The sequence below is a fragment of the Camelus bactrianus genome, chromosome 10 (assembly GCF_048773025.1).
Source record: "Camelus bactrianus isolate YW-2024 breed Bactrian camel chromosome 10, ASM4877302v1, whole genome shotgun sequence".
NCBI lineage: Eukaryota > Metazoa > Chordata > Mammalia > Artiodactyla > Camelidae > Camelus > Camelus bactrianus.
Genome location: NC_133548.1, coordinates 414,925 through 434,044, shown reverse-complemented (window position 1 = coordinate 434,044; position 19,120 = coordinate 414,925). Strand labels below are relative to the sequence as shown.

General features: G+C 55.5%; 1 protein-coding gene across 8 annotated transcripts in view; it reads right to left on the bottom strand.

The window, feature by feature from the left end:
• PHRF1 (PHD and ring finger domains 1) overlaps positions 1-19,120 on the bottom strand; it is a 27,589-nt gene extending 8,469 nt beyond the window's left edge. For 3 of the 8 annotated variants that reach the window (XM_074371312.1, XM_074371313.1, XM_074371316.1), the window contains exons 1-10: positions 18,965-19,103; positions 15,904-16,029; positions 15,300-15,415; positions 14,869-14,964; positions 12,657-12,871; positions 10,843-10,926; positions 9,369-9,487; positions 3,138-3,235; positions 2,718-2,935; positions 2,014-2,143 (exon numbers count right to left, since the gene is read on the bottom strand). In XM_074371312.1, the coding sequence (XP_074227413.1) occupies positions 2,014-2,143; positions 2,718-2,935; positions 3,138-3,235; positions 9,369-9,487; positions 10,843-10,926; positions 12,657-12,871; positions 14,869-14,964; positions 15,300-15,393 (1,054 nt within the window). In that variant the 5' untranslated portion in view covers positions 15,394-15,415; positions 15,904-16,029; positions 18,965-19,103. The other 5 variants (XM_074371314.1, XM_074371315.1, XM_074371317.1 and 2 more) reach the window with 4 other exon arrangements.

Genomic DNA, 19,120 nt, shown 5'->3' with positions numbered 1-19,120 from the left:
CGGCTGTGACAGGCAAGGGGTGCTGCTGTCTGCTAGTGTGCGGGCAAGAACTGCCCAGGAGGGAAGCGCTGGACAGAAGACCCGATTTCCCACATTCAAGAGGACCCAGAGACACTGGACAGGCAGCCACCAGGGCAACACAGATCTCGTCTGGCTCTGGATTCAAATAAGCTACTTTTAAAAATTCCATCACATTTATGACACAATTAGAACTTTTGAACCTGACTGGCCATTTCACAGTGTTATGGAATTTCTGCTTGTTTCTCAGGTGTAACAATGGGATTGTGATGAACTTAAAAGGAAGACTCCCTCTTTCAGAAATACACTGCAAAACGCTTGTAGGTAAAATGAGGATCGGCTTCCTAATAACACAGAAGGTGGCGGAGGCAGATGGACGAGCCAACGCTGGCCGGGAGTCACCGGGCCAGCGACGAGATGGCTACATGGGCACTGCTCCTTTCTCCCTGTGCGTCACAGGCCTGACACACGGCTGTAAGCAGCTTAAGAAATCCACAGCAGAGGACACGCAATAACCAGACCCAGGAGTGTTCACCGCGAGCCGCTCAGACAAAGGGAGAGCCGACCCTGTCTCCCCCAGGAGCCGCAGCGCCTTCAGGCTCTTATTCTGAGATGGCTCTCTGCACAGCCTAGGTGCTGTCAGGACTGAGAAGCGTGATTCTTGACCTGAAAAAAGGAGACTCAGGCCTAAGACATAAGGAGACAACCTCTATCATCCTGAATTTCAAGTTGAGCATCAGTATGATCTTAGGATGCAGTTTCCAGCTCTGTGTACTGAAAGGGCCAGAAACACGGACCAACCTTCAACAGACCTCAGGTCTAGCCTCTGAATTCCAGCCCCCACTGGGAGGAAGGGCCTGAGTCCACAGGAGGACACACGAGGCACAGGAAGACAGGTCCGCACACTCCTGGAGACTTTCATGAGGCACCCCGCACACCCCAGCGTGGCAAGGACGAGGCCCCACAACTCTCATTGTGCTACCGGGTCATGACGTGGTCTGTGACCTCAGACACACGTCTACTGATGGTGCAGCCAGTCCTTGCTGCTCTGCGGCCACGAGAAACGAAACGTCCGCCTGCAGGGAAGAGCAGCCACAAGACCGTTCGCAGCACCTCTACACAGAGGAACCCAAACCCCTCTCATGGGTAAACGGATACACCGAGGTGTGTTCCTGCAACAGGCATCTTCCTCAGCGATACACTGAAATCAAGCACAGACGCCAAAGTCACTGCTGAGACACAAACGAGAGCACACACGCAGAACCTCGTAAGAGCCAAGTTCGAAGACAGACAAAAACTAGCTCCTGACGCTACAGGGACAGCAAGCCACCAGGAAGGCCACGGGCACCAGTGCCATCTCAACAAGTCAGTTTTTAGAAAACCCCAGAGTGTAACCCACGGACTGAAACAGCGATCCACTAAGTCTGCCGCCTTAAACAGACAATCCAAGGGGAGAGGAAAGCTCTTCTCTGGAGCTGAACGCCAACCAACAAACAACGGCGGAGCAGAGCTAGAGGTCGTCAGCGGGGTTACGAGGGCTAAAAGCCTCTCCCCGGGAGGGACCACACTACTAGAGAAAGACAAAACCTACCGGGACCAAAACTAACACAGAGAGAACTAGAAACTCCAACAGCACCAAAACAACACAGGACACTGAACTGACCATTCCAGCTGTTCCCACCCAGGAAAGCCCAGGCACAGGGCTTCACTGTGAGCCACCAGGCTCAGAGAAGTGACAGCGCCACTTCCCCACCAAGCCCTCTGGGACACTCCTGTCCAGCTACGCGAGGCTGTGACTCGACGCACGTGCAGAGGCTGTGGCTGAACAAACAGCACTGCCCACGGGGTGTTCAGAGGAGGAACCAGCCTCGGGCCCCGCGGCTGGAGGGGCTGCCCTGTGGAGGTCTGGCTACCCTGGAAAACCAGGTGCAGAGACAGAAGTGACCATGCTGGCCTTCGGGGAGCTGCCTGCAGCCAAGCCCCCACCCCATGTACCTGCTTTCCTCCTCCGACGGGCAGGGGCTCGCGGCGTCATGGGGCACTGGTATACAGCAGTGCTCAGGCCAGCGGCCACGGCTTCGATGGTCTCATCCAGCAGGGAAGACATGAGGTACCTTGGGACGTGCTATACGGCAGAGGGAGGTGCTGGTCAGTGAGGGAGCCCCTGGTTGCCCCAGAAGCTGGATACCCTTAGCCGGCGGCAGCAGAAAACAGACAGATTGCTGGGGGCTTCCAGGGGCCCGGAGGGAAGTGGGGTTTTGGGAGGCTTCCCAAGGTGCAGGTCAGGCAAGAATGGGCAACAAAGAGGGCTGGGTGCACCTCAAGGAGCTGACAGTGGAGGCGCAGAGCCAGTGGGGGCGGCAGGGACGAGGGGTGTGGCTGGGTCTCGGGGATACCAGGGGATGGAGGGGACAGGAAGTCAGGAGGACTGCAGGCATCTGCCCTGAGAACCCGTGTGATGGGTGTGGCATCTGTGACCGGGTCCTGGGGCCCAAGCCTCCCGGGCAGCTTTCATGGCGCACCTGCGGGCCGGGCCCCCAGCCACTGGCCCAGCCCGGTACCCTTGGGGCAAGCTCTCTGCTCCTGCTGCCTCAGGCCTGCTGGGCTTTGTTCTCTGCATGTGGGCCAGAACGCAGGGCCTACAGACACAAACCCCACACTGCCGACAGTGTCCCGCCGCTGAGAGCGTGAGCACCTACCTGGACCCCCCGGGCCGTGGAGATCCGGTTCCGGTTCACAGTGGCTCGGACTCTCTCACTCTGCCGCGTCCTGGCGATGGCTCGGGTCCTCCCTGCCTGGGGCCGAAGCCGGCTGGTAGTGGGCACCACGTCGGCCAAGAGCAGGGAGACCTCCTCCTCGCTCACAGGATCCACATCTTGGAAGGAGACACCCAGGCTGACGTGCACTCCGCCAAGTGCTGAGTACCAGGATGCGGGGTCACCTCCCTGGAGCCCGGGCCTCCAGACCCTGAAGCCCCAGTCAACCAACCCCAGTCCAGCCTCAAGCAGCTGTGCCCCCTGGCCCGGCCAGGAGTGCAACAGGGAGCTGCCCTGCTGTCAAGCCCCATATGCTCTCCCCATGGATGGGCGCCGCCCCTGCGGGCAGGGCCAGAGCATTACCAGTGGCAGGGGCAGCTCCGAGGACAGCACATTCTGGACAGAACCACTCGTTCACTGGCACCTCCTGAAGAGGGGGGTCCAGACATTCCATGTGGTACCTAGGGGAACAAGAGTGTCCCCAGCCTCACTGTCCCAACCAGCCCCAGGACCACAGCGCACCCTGCAGTGGACTGTGTCCCCCAAACCCACGTGTTGGAGCCCTACCCCCATGTGACTGCACTTGGAAATGGGACCTTTGAGGGGCGATTAAGGTTCAGTGAGGTTGTGGCAGGGATCCCTGATCCACGTCCTTGGAAGAGGGAGGCACAAGGAGAAGGCACCACATCTGCAGCTGGGAAGGGCCTGCCTGGGCTGACTCGAGAGGACACAGGGGAGCCAGCCAGCTAAGAAGTCCAGGCACTTGGAGCTCGAGACACTGCTCTTCTAACCTGCCCGCAGCCCTACCCGCCAGCGTTCTGGGAGGACAGGCCCACTGCAGACCTCTGGGCCTCTCCGCCCTCCAAAGGGGCCCTAACGGCCCCCAACCCCTCCATGGGAGACATACTATCTGGAGGGACGGAGCTGAGGAAGGACAGCTGGACCCGAGCGGCTCGTTGGGCGTGGGGTCTGCAGAAGACGGGCGCATGGGTAGGGCCGACATCCCGGGGAGGCTGGCCTCCGAGGCCGAAGGTCGTCAGCTGGTCCGTCCAGCCCCCTGCCAAGTTTCAGGCGTTGGTGCCCCACAGTCCAGCCTGAGGAGCTGCCGGAGGGCATTTTGTTGGCTGCAAGCATGGAAAGGCTGCCTCACCACGCCTGCCCTTCAGCTGCTTCTAACTTGTCTTCAAGGGTAGCAGTTTGGGAAGGCACGCTGGGCTGGGCTGCCTGAGCCAGAATTCTCCAAACCTCACCCTGAGGCCCCAGACAGTGCCGAGCCAGGTGGAACCAACGTTGACCCGCGCCACACACCCGAGCCCAGGTCCAACTCCACTTCGAAACTGTGTGCCACTCACAGCAATGAAGCATGTGAGGGTCCAGGAAGCCACCGGCTGACAGCAAGAAGCCCACCACAACCTGACGCTGGGAACTCACATGAGACCAGGGGGACGAGTGGGGAGGCCACCCTCCCTGGGACACAGAGTACTGTGGGGCCCCGAAGCCCCAGTAGATTCCAGCCTGAGAAGGTTCCCCCGCCCCACATGGTCTCGGGAAGGAAATCAAGAACTGAGTGGTAGATTCTTACAGAGCATTCCAAGGATCCAATATGGTTCCGCCCTGTTCTTGCCACCAAGTTTCAGGGCCTTGAGCAGAGGCCTGCAGGTGTGACAGGTGACTGCCTAGCCACTGCAGCCACAAGTCACTCCAGAGAGAAGGCTGGCTGTGGTTGAGGCCATGGGACAAGGGAGAGCCGCACGACCGCCACCAGGGCGGACCCCATGCTTACACAAGCACCGAGATGACCACTTCCAACAGGGATGGCACAGCTGGGTGGCAAGGGAGGTCCCAGGTGCCTCGCTCGGGAATAACTACCTTTACGTAAATCACAAATACTCTGTGTTTCATGTGACGGTCAAACAATCTAGCGTATTCAGGCACCACAAGAGAGCTTTGAAATTCACTCATTTACGTGAGTGATCTTAGACTTGTGATCTTAACTGAAAGACAACTATATGAAAATTCAGCTAACTGCGAATGTACCAGTGAGGATGTCTAAAAGCATATGGATCACTGCATTTATCAAGTTTTAACGCTCCAGATCCAGCAGGAGTTTGTGTACTTGAGTTCTTTTCTCCACTGAATTCAAGCACACAAAAAGAAAAGATATCATTAAATTTATAAATGTACTTTACAGTAAAGGAATTTTAACGAAGTTGTAAAACCCCCCAAGGGTCACTGTTATAAGTTACTAGAATTTAAATGGATCTTGATGCAAAGGATTAATGTAATCAAGAACTGTAGGCTCAGACCAACCAGTCTTGAAAAAGAATGGAGTTGGCAAATCACGCTCCCTGACTTCAGATTACACCACAAAGCTACAGTCATCAAAACAGCATGGTACTGATTCTTTGTTCTGGACACCGAGTGGGAGCTGGTGGCAGCAGCTGTGGAGAAAGACAGGAAAAGGCAGGCTGGGCAAGCAGGCAGCTGACCGGACAGCCAGCCAACTGCAGCAAACCAACCCAGCACTCTACTGCTTTACACATCTAACCGCTCACCAAGTTAACCCAAGCACCTCCACTGTCAACTCCGTCGACACCGTAACATCCAGATACGGTTAGGCCGACCCACCGGGGCCCTGGCCTGGGGCGCCATCGGAGGATGAGGCCTGCCTGTAATCCAGAGGGGCCTGCCCAGAGGAGGACTACGTGGGTGGGGTGTTGCTGAGGCTGGGGTACGAGGTGGGGCAGGAAGGGGCTTTGGAGGCCGAGGGAGAGGTGCCCTTGCTTGCCCCGTACTGACCAAGCAGCAGCTGGACAACCAACTGGGTGTGCACATGTGGAAAACGAAAGGGCACCTGGGTGCCGAGCTGATGCCTACACGGCACAGGCAGATCCCCAAACTAACGACTACAGCCTGCCGCCCTCCCGTGAAACTCGTGTTACATCACACACCTGTAACTGCGAGGGGCAGGGGGCTCCCTGACTGCCACTGGAGGGCCCTCAGTGCTCCTGCTTACGAACCTTGATTTCTGAGATACAGTTGTTGTGTGTCATTTTCAATAGCCTCTTAAAAGTGTTTAGAAAATCTGGAACTCAAAAACGCCTTCTGCCATGGTAAAAGCCCAAAAGACCCCCAAAACCCCCCAAAACAAACACCCGCCCCAGCACGGTACCAGCACAAAAACAGACAAATGGGTCAATGGAACAGAATAGAGCCCAGAAAAAGACCCGCGCACTTGTGGTCAATCTATGACAGGCAGCAGGAATGCACAATGGAGAAAAGACAGTCTCTTCAACAAGCGATGCTGGGAAAACCGGGCAGCTTCATGTAAAAGGATGAAACTAGAACACTCTCTAACACCATGTAGAAAAATAAACTCAGAATGGGTTACAGACCTAAACGTAAGACTGGGTACTATAAAACTCCTAGAGGGAAACATGGGCAAAACACTGACATAAATCGCAGCAGTTATCTTTTTGGATCCGTCTTTTAAAGTAAGGAAAATAAAATCAAAAATGAACAAATGGGACCTAATTAAACTTAAAAGCTTTTGCACAACAAAGGGAAACCATGAATAAAACAAAAGGACAACCTACAGACTGGAAGAAAATATTTGCAAACGATGAGACTGACAAGGGCTTAATTTCCACAATGCACAAACAACTCATACAACTCAAAAAAAACAAAACAAAACGAAACACAAAAACCCAATCAAAAAATGGGCAGAAGACCTAAACAGATCTTTCTCCAAAGAAGGCATACAGATGGCCAACAGGCACATGAAAAAATGCTCAATGTCACTAATTATAAGAGAAATGCAAACCAAAACTGCAATAAGGTATCACCTCACACCAGTCAGAATGGTCATGATTCAAAAGTCCACAAATGACAAATGCTGGAGAGCCTGTGGAGAAAAGGGAATCCTCCTACGAGGTTGGTGGGAGTGCAGTTTGGTGTAGCCACTATGGAGAACAGTATGGAGATTCCTCAAAAGACTAGAAATAGACTTACCATAGGATCCAGCAATCCCACTCCTAGGTATATACCTGGAGGAAACTCTAATTTGAAAAGACACATGCACCCCAATGTTCATAGCAGAACTATTTACAATAGCCAATACATGGAGGCAACCTAAATGTCCACGACTGATGACTGGGATAAAAAAGATGTGGTATATTTATATAGTAGAATACTACTCAGCCACAAAAAATAATAAAATAATGCCATTTGCAGCAACATGGAGGGGGCCCAGAGGTTATCATACTAAGTGAAGTAAGTCAGACACTGAAAGACTAATAATATCACATATTACTTATATATGGAATCTTAAAAAAAAAAAAAAGGTACAAATGAACTCATTTACAAAACAGAAATAGTCTCTCAGACATAGAAAACAAACTTACGGTTACCAAAGGAGAAAGGGGTGGAGGGATAAGTTAGGAGTTTGGGGTTAATGTATATAAAACAGACAACAAGCGAGGGAGGGGATCCGGCACTGGGAATGTAAGCTGGTGCGGCCGCTGTGGAAAATGGCAGGGGGAATCCTCAAAAAATTAAGAACAGAGCTGCCACATAATCCAGCAAGTCCACTTCTGGGTATTTAACCAAAGAAAATGAAACACTAATTTGAAAAGGTACGTGCACCTCAAATGTTCACGGCAGCATTACTTACAATTACCAAGATACGGAAGCAACACAAAGTGCCCATCAACAGACAAGTTGATCAAGTGGATAAAGATGTGATTTTACACAAACACACACATACACACAGAGGACTACTACTCAGCCATAAAAAAAGAATGAAATTCTGCCACTTCCAAAAACATGGATGGGCCTGGAAGGTATTATGCTAAATGAAATGTCAGAAAAGAAAAACAAATACTTTATGTTATCACTTACATGCAGAATCTAAAAAAATAAAACAAACGGAAGGTATAAAAAAACACCCACAGACTCACTGACAGAAAAGAAACCAGTGGTTACCAGCTCGGCGGGGGAGGGGCCAGGGTGAGGGATGAAGAGGTACAAAGCACTCTGTATAAACAAAGACACACAGGTGTGCTGTGCAGCAGAGGGAAATGGAGCTGACAGTCTGTAACGTTCAGTGGCGTACGACCCACAAGAAGTTTGAATCCCTGTGTTGCACATCTGAAAGCAGAATTGTAAACCAACTGGACCTCAACTAAAAAAAAAACCACGTTCTGTTCCACTCAATTTTGTTATGAACCTAAAATTGCTCTAAAAAATAAAACCTACTTAAAAAATAAAAAGAACAACCGCGGGCTCCATTCAGAAGCTTGGGGAGAGCAGCGCTTTGTGAGCGGAAGTTCCATCAGCTTCGTCCACGTGGCCACCAGGCACTGGGCTCGTTGTCCAGCATGGGTAAGCCGGGCAGAGCAGGCAGGCCGGTGGCGGGGGCCAGCCAGGTGAAGGGTGTGGCAGCCAGGGCCTGGTCTCACTTTCCCACCATGTGTGGCCTCTTGGGCAGCGTCCAGCTATTCCCAGCCCTTCCTTCACAGGCCCCGAGCTGTCGCAGCCCCAGGAGAAAAGGTGCATTTGTGTGGGAGCAGAGCTTGGGGTGCAGCCATACAGGAGCCCTGTGTCCCCACCCGGGCACGGAGTGTGATGCCACAGCAGTGCAGCGCCTGCACAGCCTGCGGGACACCCAAGGCACCATTTCTGCCGTCCAGACCCAGGGTGACAACGTGCTGTGGACCACCACTCAGACACGGCCACCTTCTGGGAGTCGCAAGAGGCAAGATCACCGAGGTCGAGCATTCAGGAAATTGTCATAAAGGGTGGGTACCATCTGAGACTCCGGAGGAACGAGGAAGACCCTCATCTCCGATGTGTGAGCCCAGGGGTGGAGCTGGGGAGGAAGGTGGGAGATGCTGCCAAGATGCTGGGGAGGCTGGCCTGCTGCCACAGGAAGACGAGTGTGAGCCAGAGACTGAGTGTGCGGCTGCAAGGCAGTGCAGGGTTGTGGGGAGGTGCCGAGAGGTGTGGGGAGGTTGAGAGAGGTGGAGGGGGAGAGGGGAGGTTGGGGGGCCCTGGTGGGGCTGACCATCCACACTGGGACATGCAAGCACTCCACAGGTGCCCCACCTCCAGGGCAAGGAGAGGGTCTGACTAGAAGCAGGGACCGACCAGTGTCGAGAGATGAGAGTGAAAGTCTCCCTGCCGCCAGGGCCCAGGGTGCATGGGTGTCACTGGCTGGAAGCTTCACCTGGAGCCCTGGCCTCGAAGAAAGGGTGGTTCCCCCATGGTCCCGCCCACACCGCCCCTTCTCATGTGCCCCCTTTTCTTTCTCACTTGAGGTATTAGTTGCATCTCTGTAGATGATCTCAGGGTATTATCCGGGGACGGGGAGGGCACAGGTGGCAGTAATCAAAGCAGCATACTGCAGCCACTGTGCGGAGGGCTGAAGGGCACACCACTGGGTGCCAGGGCCCCGCTGTCCCCTCTGGGGGACTTCGTGTCACTGAGCACAGTGGTGCAGCCCCAGGACACCCTGGAGCAGGCTGCTTTAAGGACGGGGCCTTGGAGGCTGGCTCAGGAACTCGCGAGCTGACGGGACATGGGCCGCAGGCTTACCCGGCGTCACAGCCGTCACACAGGAGCAGGCGGTCCTCCCGGTCACTCCGTCCGCACACCTCACAGAAGGTCGGGTCTTCCTCCTCGTCCTCCCCAGCTCCGGCATTCTCCACTGGAATCTGAACCGGAACAGCACTGCTGACCACAGGGCCATGGGACCCGAATCCCAAAGTCGCTCAGATCACCACTTGCAGCTGACCCAGAGCAGGTCAAGAGCCGCACGGGCTCTGGGCCCAGAGGTGTGGACCGACACACACACAGTGATCACTGCGTTTTCTAACTGTCGCTGGAGCTCAGCCCTGAGAAAAAAAGGGATCCAACAGAAAACAAAGCACGACCCACAGAAGGGTCCCAGCGTTGACACCGAGCACTGGCAGCGCCAGACAGACAAGGCGGGCGGGGGACAGGGAGCAGCGTTAAGACAGCAACTGTCACATAACCTGGCTGAGACACAAACACGCGGCTCCTTAAGAACGACGCTGAAGGTGCTACAGATGTGACCGTCACGCCAAGCACAGAGCCCACCTCACAGGGGTGTTGGGGACCTGAACCAGCTCCATTACGCTCGCCAGCATGTGCCCCCCCGAGCCTGGGCCACCCCCAAGCCCACTTGAGGCCCACGGCCTCCACTCCACACTTCCTCCGCTAAGCTCATGGCAGGTGACACTCTGCCTCTGTCCTATCGCCAGGCGGACACTCGGGACCTCCTTGGCCTCCTGGACTCTGCTGGACTTGGAACCACGCAGTTCTCCAGCTGGAGGAACTTGTGTGTGAGTGGCCTCTTGGTGGAGGAGAAGCGTTCAGGGTCACATGCTTCACCAGCAGGTGCCTGAGTAGACACGGCCTGCCTACTGGACGAGGCCGCACACCACAGAGGCCTCCGGGCAGGAGAGCAGAGCAGCCGGGACAGGCGGCCGGAGGCCCAAGTCAGCAAGACCAAAGCTGCTGTCACCAGCATAGACCTGGAGCATGGCTAGGAGGACACCAGTTTCAGGAGAGGTCTGCACACCAGGAGCCAGGGCCCCAAGCCGCTATGGCTACAAGACGCAGCGAGATGTGAGGTGCAACTTCTAAGAGTGTCCAGCACACTTCTCACCGAGAGCAGATGTATGCAGGCCTCTTCTCTCATTAAGAACCAGGCCCCTTCCTTCTCCTCCCCGGCCTTCCTACTTCTGCCGCGAGCCCTCAGAAATCTGGCCCTGGGGAGCTGGTCTCCTCTCCCAGGCCCAGCCCCACCCTGACACCACCTCCTGCTGCGGCTCAAGAGGGAAGCAGCTCCGAGCGCAGGAAGGCGAGCAGGAGTGGAGAGGAAGCTGCAAACGGCATCTCAATGGGTTTCTAAAAAGCCAGTGCTCACTCGCTTCAGGAAAGCCAATCGCTGTCTGCAAGCATGTTTTCTCACGAGATGGGGCCAGGGTGGTACTCGGGGGTAGGGGTGGGGGGTGCGGGGTGCCACTGCAGCACCTACACTCACCTTCTTCAAAATTTTACCGCCAAACTGAGCTCGAATACAAATACTTTTAAATGTAGTTCGATCAACTGGACAGGAGTTGGCATTCTGTAAGAAATAAAAATCATATGAGAATCTTATAGAATCATTTCCATTATTAATATTGTCTCAAAACAAAGAATTCACTTAAAAGTCAAAAATTCCTTTCACACTACAAATCAGTATTTACTGAAGGCCTAGGCAGGGCTGGGCTGCACCTGCTCCTGGCAGCCAGGCAGGTCCCGGGGCAACTGGGCACACATTCTGGTCTGGGAGGCACAAGGAATGCTGTGTGCACGCGGGCCTGTCCTCCAGGCTCACTCCGCCAGCTCACAGGGGAACAGCACAACAGCCTCAGGGCTGGACATAGCACATCCCCACCCTTGGAGAAGTCGGGGCTCCCACCCCCACGCACAGGCACTCGCCTTTCTTCTGAGCCTCCCAGGGGCCAGGCAGGGCCACTCGTGGTGGTGCCAAGGAGGCAGGGTCGGGCTCAAGTCTTTTCTTGGTGCATGCACCGTGACAGCTGCTGCCCATCCTCCGACAGGGCCACCTGCCTTTCCTTCTGAAGGTCTCAAGAGTGCAGCTGACGTCCCACCTTGAGTCCACGGGGACTGTGTGGGGCGTGGGCCGGGCCCCCTGACCTGGCTCACACACTCAGAGAGCAGCCCGTCCCCGCCGTCCGCTGTGCACGCCCATCCCCATCAGGCTCTCCGCCACATGCCTAGGGTCTAGCTCCCATTCTGAGACCGACTCCAGCGCATTCACTATCGTATGAAACTTAGACCATCCAGTAAGGGGCCTCTCCCTTGTTCCCTTGTTCCCAATTAGCTTGGTGTGAACCTCACAAGCCACCAAGTGCCCCGAACATCCCAGTGAGGGTTTTGCTAGACTTGCCTGGCCACTGCTATCTCTGGAATAAGACTCCCTCCAGAAAGTGGTGTTTCTTCATTCAGTCTCAGGCATTTAAGAAAAGCTCTTTAAATGTCTTGTATATCTTTTTATGTCTTATTTCTAAGTGCACTGTAATTTTTAATGTTTGTTAAACTCGCATCCAGCAATCTCGCTAAACTTACCATTCCAACAGTTCATTCAGAAAACACCTACGCTGATAAAATTATTACGTGCAAATAACGCTTTTTCCAATCAAATGTTTAAGCCTTTATCTTCTCCGATTATTCCGATACAATGTTGACTAGAAGATTAACAGCAAACACCCTGTCTTATTGCTCAATTTAAAGGAACACTTTACTTGCCAAAAAAACAAACAAACAAAAAAACAAAACCAAAAACAAAAACCCAAGACGTCTAAGCCTGAACTAACCAAGGCTGTGGCTCCACCACCTCAGACCAGGACCGAGAAGCAAGGGGGCAGAGAAATGCGTGGAGAGAGAGGCCAGCGGCTGGTGGACACAGCTGTGCTGGCGGCTGGCTGGGGAGTCCCCCTCACGTTTTATTGGTTGCAGGACTCAGGTCCCCGTGTCAACGGATGACACCTCGGCACATGAGCACCAGGGCCAACTCTGCCAGGGCAGGCTGACCCTAGTTCACTCAGGACTTCTGCAGCCAGGTCCCCAAGGGAGCACCTCCTCACCCTGCTCCACGAGCACACGGCCCCTCAGCCAGCTTCACCAACAAGCCTGAGAGCCAGAGCGTGAAACGGAGCAAAGACTGAGCCGGGACCCCACCCCCTGGCTCCAACTGCTGCTGCTGAGGAGTCCAGCAAGAGGTGCCCACAGGCTGGGCCACAGAGGCCATCCCAGAGGGAGGAAGACCCTGGAGAGAAGCCGCCTGCTCACCTTGGACCACTCCAAGATGCAGTCGAGGCAGAAGTAATGGGTGCAGTTCTCAGGTGTCCCCACAGCCTGGTCCCTGAAAGTGTTGAGGCAAATCGGGCAGCTCTCGGAATCATCATCAGAATTAAACGCACAGTCGGCTTCCAGCTTCCCCTGAGTGTCCGTGACGGTCGTGAACGTGTCCACGTCATCACCGTCTTCTTCGGAGCCTTCCGAGCCTTGAGAGAGGAGATTACGACTGGTGGATGGAGCGCTGGAAGCTGCAGCCGCACCCAGGAATGTGGGGTTCCAAGTCCACCCTGAGGGACAGACCTCAGCGGGCATCTCACCTGAACTGCTTCCAGCTAAGAGGACGCAACCCAGGCTGAGCAGCCACACCAGCAACCCCTCCCCTCCCCAAGCAGCAGAGCCTGGGGGGTGACGCCAGCCGCCACCAGATAGGAGGCTGAACTGCTGAAGCCTCTCCCAGCACGCACTCTCAGCACCCTTCTGCGGGCACAGTGTCAGAGAGCTGGACGCCTTCAGGAAGAACCCCCCAACTTAGGTTTTTCTTTTCCCTTCCTGCTGGGATGCAGACAGCAAAGACCGCTGACTAGGCAATCTGGCCACAACAGGTCTCACCAATTTCTGAAAGGCTTTGAGACTGGGGCTTGACCAGCAGGAAAGTAAGGAGACATTTTTTCTCCATTAGTTTTCTCCCCACCACAACCCTACTAAAGTAAAGATACGCGCTCACACGGATGCAGAGAGCAGACTCCAGTGTGGCAGGCAGGGCTCTCACATGCCCCCAAGACTCAGTCCCACCTGATCCGTTTGAGAGTGGGCAAGGACCTTATGACCCTGAAGCTATACAGCAGAGGAAAATTATCCCAGTCAGCTCAACATTATCAGCTGAGCTCTTTAAAAGCAGTTTTTTCTCTGGCTGGTTGCAGAGAAAGAAGCCAGACAGATGAGCCCCTGCTGGCATGCAAGAGAGAAAACAGCTGATGTGAACGGTCCCCAGAGGGGGTGGCCTCCAGGCTCCGAGTGAGGAGGGCCTTCCACCCAACAGCCAGCCTGAAAACAGGATTCAGCCCCACACTCACGAGGATCTGAACTCAGCCAACAAGCAGAGACCCTGGGGGAGAAGCCTGGGCCTCTGATGGGACTGTGGCCCCATGACCCTCGATGTCCATGAGGCAAGACCCCAGCGGACGACCAGGTGCCTACAGGGCTGACCCACAAAACTGAGAACATGCGTGCTGCCCTCGGCCACTGTGTCTGTGACAGCCCACTTCCCAGCAAGGACGCGAACAAAACTCGTGTCACAGAGTTGTGGAGCATGGCAAAGTGACGAGAGCTGACCCTGTTCAACTTCCTGCCTGGCTAAAGGCCACAGCAGGTTGCGGCCAGGTGGCCTGGTTCTTCCTCTGGAGTTCCAGAAGGCTCAGGAACCGAAGGGAAGGCAGGAAGCTGGCCATCTGCAGGGTCCTGGCTCACAGAGGATGTCTCTGATGTCTCCAAGGAGCAGTGACCACAAAGGCGAGGCGGATAAAGACACAGGCAGGTGCACAAGACCCAGAGCCACCCACCCCTCACTTGTCTCGAGGCTGCTGGAGACAGGTCCCGACCAGACAAGGGTGCGCACGCTGGAAAGAGATGGGCGCGAGCTGGGGCCCGGCACCCAGAGGACAAGGCTGAGCATGGAGGGCCGCACGCCAAGCAGGCCACAGGTCCTAGCTCATGCCGCCTGGGGAGCTGGGATGGGGCTGCAGGTCAGGCCCTAAGCTCTCACCTTTCACCACAAGGCCTGAACAGATAACATCTGAAGTCAGAAACTCAGCACACAGCAACACAAGCGAGAGTCCAGGGCAAGTGGTCCTCGGGCCTCACAAACCTCAGCTCATGCTAACCCGGTCCTGTCCTGCCAGGCCAGTCTGGCTGTGCTCTCCCTGGACGCCCCTTCTTGCTGCTCCATATTCTTAGGCGTTTACCCTCCTGCCGCCACCAGAAAGGAGGCCTCCCACTGTGTCATCAGCTGAACTCCAGAGTAAGGACTACCACCCAGCGAGCCACCTTCCAGTTGAAGAGAAGGCCTGCTGCAGGGGACCAGCAGGCAAGACCCAGCCTTTCAGAGCCCTCAGCTGGCCAGTGTGGTTTAAGACAACCACTTCCCGAGGACGCCAGGTAAACAGCAACCCTGCCACAGTGAAGAGACCCAGGGCAGCGTTCTCACCAGATCCGTCCTCCAGGTCCCCCTCCTCGTCTTCGTCACTGTGCTCACTGCCCGTGTCGTCCTCGGAGCTTCCACTGCGGTCCTCACTGCTTCCTTCTAGATCAGCAGAGAAAAACACGGCCCAGGGGCAGTTCAGAGGGCACCTACCAACAGGGTTCCCAGCAAACGTACGTGGTCACAGGGAAAAGCAGCAGCCTTTGGCTCAATTTACATTTGTAGTGATTGCATTCAACGTAAAGACAAAAAAAAAAGCACCACTTCCGCACTTTAAAAGCAAAGGATAAGTAATCTTTCACAGATTGAAAGCTGAAAATCAACACGTGTAGATAACCCCCCAAAAGGAACTGGGCTTCTCTGAGAGCCAACCTGGAGAAGACGTGAGGTGACCCTGCTCTCCCCCAGCTCTGGGTGCAAGAGGCGGAGGGGCTCACCAGCATCACTGGCCGGGCCAGCAGGACTGAGTCTCCGGTGTCCATCTGGCCCTCGGCTTCGGCCAACAAGTTCGTCCAGGTTGTCGTCATCCATTGCTGGACATTGGAGTTCAGCTCTGAAAGAAACCAGAGTCAAATCATTCTGCACCGTCCCAGGCGACAGTCACTCTGTACACACGGCATGCCTGGTGACATGCATCCACCCCAGGACAGGGAGACATAGTGCACACAGAACTGTACATGGACACATGCAGACGGCTCCTATCGACAGAGCCACATTCAGAGCCAGATCTCAACTTACAACGAAGCTAATTTAGCCTCAGACTGGCGGTATTCTTGCTCAATCAGGCACCTGCCACACCTCAACTCTCCCTGGGTACCCCCTTGCCAGGCGCCAGTGAAACGGCCTATCACGAGCTGAGGCAAAGCAGGACCTCAACAGAGGGGGTCATCAGAAGGTCCCAGGTGACCAGCAGAGCCCTCTCCCCGCATCCCCTAGCACACCCCCCTCAGCCAAGGCCAGTCAGCCAGCCTTCGTGCACCTGACTACCGCTGGGAGGCCCCCCGACCTCGCCCCAGTGTCCACGGGGCATGGAAGAGTCACCTGACTGCCCAGGAGCCGCACAGGCCCACGGTGAGCAGAGGTCTGGCTCTCAGCTGCCGTGTGCACCTGCTCCTAGGCTCCTGATCTCCAAGTGGGGACACTTGTCCTGTCTGTGCCACAAGGCCACTGCAAGGACAACGCAGAGAACCTGGACAAATGCCCTCACAGATGTAGACTGTAGTGAGACACAAACACCCTCCCACACCAGGGCCTCCGACTTTGGTCTCCTAATCAGGGTTCCTTTCCCATCAGTGCTGCTCACCTCACTTTCCAGGTGACCCTGAGAGGAAACCCTTCTCAACAACAACACAGGGAAGAAACACCTCTCCTTGTCAGAGTGTGCTTCCGACCAAGTCTGGTCTCCGTGGTCAAAGGAAAGGGGTCACAGGAGAGACCAGAAGGCAGAGGGGCAAAGCAAGAACCAGGGGTAGGGGGCTGAGCTGACAGTGGTGTGCCCAGAAACCAGGAAAGGCTCATTCCACAGGCAGGCTCCTCTCCCGTGGGCCATACACGCTTCCCGTGCACCTGGCAATCAGCAGAGATTGTACAGGTTCCCCCAAGGGACAGTCTCCTGGTGGTGCCGAGGCCAGATTCAGACCCCAGAGGGCCTCGCTTCCCATACAAAGCCTGGATTCTAGGAAGATGTTTTCTAAATGGTGAGGGCAACTTCTATCTGGAAAAAGTAAACTAAGGAGGTTTTGTGGAATTACTGACCTCCTAAAGCTCCCACTTTTCTTCTTCCTAGTACCCTAAGATTAAGAAAATCCACCACAGTCAGCCCACAGACCCGCTAAGGGTCTGCACCCCCAACACCTGACGGATCAGCGACACAGCAGGGGCCCTACCTGCCCCACACCTGCGTCCTGGCCACAACTCCTGCTAGAGAAACACAGACTAATGGACATGATGGTGCCACCATCTGTCTAGGAGGATGACGCCTTTCCCGTGAGCACAATGGCTGCAGCACCACTGCATGTAAGAGGACCTGTCATCCTCTGGCTGCAGCTGTGACTGGACTTGACAGCGTCATTCTGGGACACCTGCTCTAACACCCGCTCTGCCCCTACTGGTGTGCAGCATGGTTCCTGCCCTGGAGAAACACAACCTACTGAGGGAGATAAGTGCTCACACCCATGAAGCTAACAGGGAAAACTTCAGAACACGTAACCTGCTAGGGACAGTTCACACACACAAGGTCAAAAGTACAAACAGCCCCAGCTTCTTCCTGGGTGACTGAGACCTAGGTCTGCCTGTGAGGGGCAGTGAGAGGCAGGGCCTGCATCACAGCACTGCCAGCAGAGGTCAGTGAGGCCCGCTGGCTCTGGCACACTGGGCTTGCCAGAAATACAGCTCAGGAATGAGGCTCAACTCCCCGTGTCCCCACAGCTGGGGGGTCTAGTCCCGAGAGCCATGTACACCCCCATCATAGATGGTGAGAAAATCTCCAAAGGCCTCCTCACACCCTCCCCCAGGCAGCAGGCAAGCTTCAGTCATGTGGGGGGAGCAGCATCCCTTCCCGTGTAGTCACACAAGAGTAACTTCTGTCGGCGCCCGGGGGCCTCCAAAGGTACCTTCCAGAGCAAGCACTTGTACAAATACTGAGGAGGAAACCACAGTGAGCAACCCCCAGCACCCCCTTTCTCGTCAGAGCAAGTGTTAATGGGGACCCCCACTTAGGACCTCTTGGCCCCACCAGCAGCCCCAGCTCAGACATGCCTGCCACCTCTGCTCAGATGTTCCAAACCAATGGTCAGTAAAGCCCATTGCCCTTCTCGGTTGCTGGCCACCTTTGTCAGCGCTGGCAGTGCTCTGTGGTTTTCCCGCTCCGCCTCCCGATTTGGGGGAGTTAGAGGGAAATTTTATGCCAGAAAGAGTTATTTCTCTTTCCAAATTCCAACACCCAAAACACCTGCAATTCCAGCCATTGCTAAGGAACCAAAAGGTTCCTGGTGTGGTGACTGGCAACTGTGCCAGGACCACAACCTGAGTGCCCACTGCCAGGCCCTGAATAAGCCTGCCTGGTCCCACACCTCACACCAGGCCAACTGTCATTTTTCATTCATCGTCTCCACAGAGGCTACAAGACCTCAAAACTGTAATCTGCAGTGGAAGTCAATAAGCTAGGGCCATAAATGTCTTTGCAGGGCTGGGATGGACACCAGGAGTCCATGCTGGAGGGCTGCTGAGAAAACGAAAGCCAGGCTGGCCCAGCCAGGGCCTCGCCACCAGCCAGGTGCAAAGAAAGAACCAGCTGCTGTCATTCTGACTCAACATTCTTCCCGTAAGAAAAAATGCCGAGTGGTCCAGGGAGAGGGAAGGTGTGCCAAGTCCCAGGTCAAATCTCACTTCAGCTTCAGGTTCTGTCCAGCCAACCACTGGCCAAAATGTGGCTCACCAGGCCGACTACTACTCTGATGCTGAAAAAACAAGAATATATAAACTCCAACGTTGACAGTGCTACAAGTCTCGTTAAAAAAAAAAAAAAAAAGGACCAGGAATCAAGGCTTGGGTTAACACAGTGCCCTGGCTCTGCGCTCAGTAGCTGTGTGACGTTGGCAAGTTACTTAACCTCTCTGGGCTCCAATCTATTTAGCTGTAAAACAGGAAGGCCAATACCTACTCCCGAGAGACTGCTGTGAAGACTACGTGAGTTAAGGAACGGGAAACCACCCTGTAAACCACAAGGGCCTGTCAAAACACAGACGAAGCCGATAAAAGCATGACGACCAGGAGCCGGAAACGAGTTGGCAAAGGGTCACGCTCAGCGCGGGGAAAGCGACAGCGCAGAGGCGGGTGTCACAGGACCAGGCGGCGAGATGCCCGCGACCAGGAACAGGAAGGCGGCCACCCCCGAAACCCGCCTGCAGGCTCGGGGACTCCCAGCCTCTGCGCGAGGTCCCCCGCGCCCGCCCGGGCACCTTGCTGCTGCCGCCCGCCCGGGGCCAGCGCGGCGCAGGCCTCGCACCGCCGAGCAGGCCGCAGACAAAGCGCGCGGCGCCCGGGCCGGCGCTCCGGACGGGGAGCGGCAGGGACCCCGGGAGGCCGCAGCCCTCGTACATACCCGGAACCTCGAGCCCCGCTGGCCGCTCCTGGACGCTCGCCGCCGCCGCCCGAGCGAGAGCCACGACTAGGCCCGGCCGCCGCCGCCGCCTCCGCCGCCGCTGCCGCCGCCGCCGCCGCCGCGCGCTCCTCGACCCGGAAGTGCATGGAGCCGGCT